Source organism: Lontra canadensis, unplaced genomic scaffold (genome assembly GCF_010015895.1).
Source record: "Lontra canadensis isolate GAN:19392208 unplaced genomic scaffold, GSC_riverotter_1.0 scaffold42, whole genome shotgun sequence".
Lineage (NCBI taxonomy): Eukaryota > Metazoa > Chordata > Mammalia > Carnivora > Mustelidae > Lontra > Lontra canadensis.
This window is the reverse complement of record NW_022631036.1, coordinates 12,508,244-12,514,262: the sequence shown is the minus strand read 5'-3', so window position 1 is coordinate 12,514,262 and position 6,019 is coordinate 12,508,244. Positions and strand designations below refer to the sequence as shown.

Sequence of the window (6,019 nt, the reverse complement as noted above, 5' to 3'; positions counted from 1 at the left end):
AATCCAGTCCCATGTTGCTCCCCACTCAGTGAAGAGTCTCTTGTCTCTCTCCCTCTGCCCCTCTCCCTGCTTGCACTCTCTTTCTCTCTCTCTCTCTCTCAAATAAACAGATAAAATCTTTTAAAAAAAAAATAAAAAATAAATTAATTAAAAATGTGTTAAAGTTCTTGAAATTTTTCTGATACTTTATTTTCCTCAGATAGAGTTCGACCAATTACATTAGATGTTATTACTGTAAAACAGGTAGACATGATAACTTAGTACTAAAAAGTATAGAAAATTTTTCACAAGTTAAAACATTGGAAAACACACTAGTTTACTTCCATAATTTTATGACATTTCCTGACAAAAAAAGATGGCTCAGACTCGATTAATTTTATGCTGTCAGTTCTCAGAAGACATCTGTGGTTTTCATCGTTATCCATTAATATTAGTGGTTGATAAGCATCACTAAGTGATGTTAAGGTTTTATCAAGTAGTTGGAGCCTTGGGAGTTGTCCACAATGCTTTGCCCATACTAAGAGTTGGCAACAGTTCACTAACCAGAGGGACTGGTGCCTTTTGCAAGACTGAAATCATGGCAGTTCCAGAAGCTGATGCCCAATTCCATTTCACTGCTATCAAAAAATATTTCTACTCTTATACTCTCACAAGTAGAATGAATTGTGTACTGGCCACAAAAGGAGGCATTGCTTTGATAGTCTTATACTTCAAGTTAAGGTCTAAAAAAACACCACTTGTGAGAGCAACATAAACAGATTTTAACCTGTACCTCATCTGTTAAGTTCCCATGCCTGGAGAAGCTAATGTCAACCCATCATGTGATACTCAATTTGTACAATAAATTATGAACCTGGAACAAAAAAAAAAAAAAAAGAGATGGCAACAGTTCAACAATGGGGTGCCAAATCGCTGACCTCTTTTTTTAAGCAGAGGTATAATAGAGAGTGACAATAAAGGGAAAAGGCAGAAGCCAAGAATCTTTTTTTCCTATAGATGAGATCAGGTTCACTTAGGGAATCAACGCTTACATTATGATGCAGGGCTGGAAAATAACAGTTTCAAAACAAAGGATATGTCCAGGTGGGCAACTGTAGCTGATTCTCACAATAGACTTGCCAGTTTGGTATTTTCACTGCCACCTGATGCCCAGAGAGCCTAGGAGCCCAGACTCCTGGTGACTTCCTTGGGAACCCTATTTCCTCACCCTCAGCAGCCTGTGTTGCTGAGACCCAGCTGAGGCTCGCTTCTCTCTGAGCAGTCACATACAAACATCCTCTCTGAACCCTGCCTCCTTCTCCTGTCTCTCCGTGAAGGACTCCATTTCTCTAGCAACTCACCAGGTAAAGGCTACTCATTGTTCCATATCCCTCAGAGGTGACAATGGTATAGGAGACTCCCCACTCGTAACAGCTCTTCTAGACCATTACTCCTCCACCCTCACAGAAAAGTACACACCACTGAGTACACTACCCTTGGCTTTCCAAGACCCTGTCATCTATCTGCCTCCAAGCCAGACCCATCAGAGAAGACTTTAGTGAGGATCACGATATCCCACTCTAACTGCTGAAGAATGATGCCAAAGAGAAAGTGGGTGTCACCTTGGGTACACTGGGAACCACCTGCATCTTGGTGTGCAATCAGCTTTGGCACATGTGCCCATTTCCTAATGACTGAGCTAGACAATATAGACAACTATCTAGAATGAATTATATTTCACTAATATAAATTATAGATATTCAAGTTTCTAATAGCCAGCAATATTTGGAAAAGTTAGATGGACTTTTTTCAATAGTATCAGTAACCTTGCTGTCATAAAGATATGTACCATGGAATATCACCCAGCCATCAGAAAGGATGAATACCCAACTTTTTTATCAACATGAATGGGAGTGGAGGAGATTATGCTGAGTGAAATAAGTCAAGCAGAGAGCGTCAATTATCATATGGTTTCACTTACTTGTGAAACACAAGGAATGACATGGAGGACATTAGGAGAAGGAAAGGAAAAGTGAAATAGTATGGTAAATCAGAGGAGGAGATAAAGCATGAGACACCGGGGATTCTGAGAAACAAACTGAGGGTTTGGGGAGGGGAGGGGTTGGGGAGAAAGGGTGAGCCTGGTGGTGGGTATTAAGGAGGGTGCAAATTGCATGGAGCACTGGGTGTGGTGCATAAACAATGAATCTTGGAACACTGAAAAAAAAATAAAATTGAATTAAGATGTTAAAAAAAAAAAAAGATATTCCTAAAATCAAACTATCATCTGCCGTCTGATATATTGCCATTTTAGGACCCAGGGAGGTGGATGAGCAGAGATGATAAGAGAATGACTAGTTGAAAGCAGCCAGGCAGCAGCAAGAGACAATGAGGAAACTTCAAAGACACACCCACAAAAGCAGAAATTCCTCCCTCCCCTCATTCTCTATGTGGCCTTCACCACCCCGAGGTAGTATCAGTTACTAATACCCTAAAATATCATCCTTTCCTGGCCACTGTTTCTAGTCAGGTTCTATGAAAATATCTATTTCTGCTTTTCATAAACATCCTAATGACCCTATTCCTTATAAATCTGCAAGTTCTAATCTTCAGTTCTTAGCTCAAAAATTTCAAAATAATTCCCTACTTGAAAAGGTCAAATCAAATGCATTGTATGGTCTTCTGATGGGGGAAAGAATAACGTACTTATATGCTCACAGACAAGCATTTACGTGGCATTGTTGGTTGCCTACACCACAGCAATCCTCTCCGGCCTCCGTCTCAACATACATTCATCTTTTCCCCAGAAAGATCATGTGACTCAGCAGAAATTGACTGTATTCCATCTCTAGGGGTGGATTCTGGTTGGTCTAATCTGATTATGGTAACCTAATCCCCCTCATCAGTGATTGGTCAGGAATCTAGTCTTAAACCAATCAGCATGTGGCAGTGCTCCATAATTGCTATTGTCCCAGAGATGAACACAGGATTTAAATTGATCCAAGCAATTCCATGACTGAAGTAAGTTTTCTCCCTCTCTGACCAGCTATGAACCAGGAGGCATGTGACCCAGATGCTTTGAGATCCCTTCAGTCACCATGAGGAAAGCTATCTGTGAAGACCAGCCAACACATGTAGGAGGCAGAACTAAAAAAAAAAATTTTTAATTAAAAAAAAAAAAAAATCACACAAATCTGACCCAGAGCCCTGATCATATTGTGCCTGGAGACACCCTACCCCCAAACTTCTTGCTATTAAGGTAATAAATATTCTCATAAATTTAGCTAGCTTGAATTAAGTTTTCCCTCACTTACAATTAAAAAGATCCTGATTGGTACTGTGTGTATGCTGTAGATGTTTTACAAATAAAGATAGTCACACATTTTAAGGAAATATCTGAAGGTTACCTACCAAATAGAGCAACGGTTAACTTCTAGTGAATGGCACTGGGGTGAAGGTACTGGGGCTGATACTGGCAATGGGGGAGTTTTGTTTTACATTTTATATTGCTGCTCTTTATTCTCATAGTCAGTAAGTATAGTACTTAACAAAAACATTTCTTAGGAAAGTAGGGTGAGGAGATTGATTAGTAAACCTTTCAAGAACACTTCCGTACTCTAATATCAGGACTTTCTTCTTTATTACTATTCTAAGTGGCTTAAAACTACCAATTATAAAAGAAAAAGCTATCACAGACAAGGTTTATTGTGCCTGCCCAGTCCAAGCATCTGTTCACTGAAAAATATCCCAACTAAATGTCTCTTTGTCCCTTCCCTTCTCCTCCACCTTCTTCTTACCCACTCTTACACACCTACACACACATACACACATACACACATGACCCCCAAAAGCTGTACTTTTACTATAGATCCTACTCTCCTGGCCACAGCCTCTTAGCCTGGTGATTATAACATGACCCAGAGATGCTTCCTATCCTCAGATGAAATTTTCTCTTGTACCATTGGTCAGAAAAAGAACTACTTAAATTTCAGCAGCAAGAATTTAGATTAGACATAAAGCAGAACTTCCTGGTCTAGTTGCTATGAGATCATAAGAACCTTCATAATCACAATATGCAGCTTACTTCCAGGCTTTTTACCTATTATTTATTTCTCTTTAGTTTTGAATAACACAAGCCACCCTAATTTTGCTTGAATCCTTCTTATAAACTTTCTTCTTGCTTAAAGAATTAGAAATGTGTTCCTGATAATAGCAACTAAGAGTCTTAACTCAGACAACTAGAAAACTGAAGTTTAAGTGTTTACTTAATACCTATATAGCTGATACTCGGGTTTTCTAAATCTCCAGAGAGAGGCATAGCCAGCGGAAAGCATACATAGAAGCATCTGTTTACCATGGCTGGGATGGTTGGCTTGCAGCTTCTGCCTACACAGAGCCCTTCAATACAAGGGTGATGAAATAATAGCCAGCCCAAAGAAGACAGGGTGAGGCTTACTGAAACTAAAGGTTGTGCCAGGTAAGGCTTTTAGAAATAACTAAAAAGAAGAAGTATGCTTAACTTTAGGTACATTTTATGCCCCACCTCATTTCAACAAGGACTTGAAGGAAGGCTACAAAAATACTTCGCATATCATGATGGTTAATTTTATGTGTCAACTTGGCTGGGGCATAGTGCACAGCTATTTCATCAAATGTTATTCTAGATGATTCTGTGAAGGTGTTTTTAATGAGATTAATATTTAAATCAGCAGACTAGAAGTAAAGTACATTACCCTCCATAATGTGGATGGGCCTCATCCAATCAGTTGAAGGCCTTAAAAAAAAAAAAAAAGAAGAAGAAGAAGAAGAAGGAGGAGGAAAGAAAGAAAAAGACTGACCTGGGTGGACCTAAAGGGTATTAAGAAATACGTGAAATAATTCAGACAGAGAAGGACAAATACCATATGATTTCACTTATTGATAGAATCTAAAAAACAAAACAAATGAATTAACACAAAAAGCAGCATCTCATGAATACAGAGAACAAACTGGCAGTTGCCAGAGTGGTGGGAGAATGGGTGAAGGGGAGTAGGAGATATAGGCCTCCAGTTACGGAATGAGTAAGTCATGAGAATAATAGGTACAGCATAAAGAATATAGTCAATAATATTATAATACCTTTGTATGGTGACAGATGGTCGCCTCACTGGGGTGAGCCTAGCATAACATACAGAATTACTGAATGACAATATTGTATATCTGAAGTTAAGGTAACACTGTGTGTCAACTATACTCAAATTTAAAAATTAATAATTAAATTAAATTAAAAAGACTGACCTCCCCAAAGAGGAGGGAATTCTGCCAAAAGATAGCTTTCAGATTTGAACTGTGGCATCATCTCCTCCCCCGGGTCTCCAGCCTGTGAGCCCACCCTGAAGATTCTGGACCTGTCAGGCTCCACAATTACCTGAGCCAATTCCAAGAAGGAGAGAGAGACAGAGGCAGAGAGAGAAGAAAAAAAAATGGATGTTTGAATTACTTACTTATCACATGAATGCTTTCTTGGATGGTTTTTCATACATACAGTTGTTTAATGTGGTATAGATACAGTCCAAACTTTTATATTAGCTCTAGGCCTGGCCACAGGGCAGGGACAATCTTTTACATTAGTACTAAATACAGCATTACGAACTTTATTAAACCTGTTTTAGGATTATAGAATCTTTACAAACATAAAGGACTTCTTTTTTGGGGAATTCATTTCCAATATAAACTTTTCCATTCCAACAAGCTATTATCTTTTCAATCCTGAAGTTGTATTTAAAATATATATAAAAATTATATTTCATACACACACACACATATATTAGAATTGCTCCCACTCAACTTCATCACCATCCCTTTTTACTAATTGCCTTGTTTACTTGAATTACTTATTCAAAACAGCATTTGATTATTCAAAATAATATTGCTCAATTTTAATTGAATCCTCAAGCAAGCCAGCATGCAGCTTCTCAGCTTGCATGGTAATTCATCAATACATTCATTATGCATTTCTTATGGATAGGACATGGATTAAAATGAGAGATTTGGTTGAAGC

General features: G+C 38.4%; 1 protein-coding gene across 1 annotated transcript; it reads left to right on the top strand.

Annotated features, from left to right (window-relative positions):
• Positions 1 to 564: 564 nt before the first annotated feature.
• Positions 565 to 754, top strand: LOC116875677 (ATP synthase membrane subunit DAPIT, mitochondrial-like). Its single transcript, XM_032871307.1, has one exon. The coding sequence runs from the start codon at positions 578 to 580 to the stop codon at positions 752 to 754; it is 177 nt and encodes a 58-aa protein (XP_032727198.1). The 5' UTR covers positions 565 to 577.
• Positions 755 to 6,019: the final 5,265 nt, after the last annotated feature.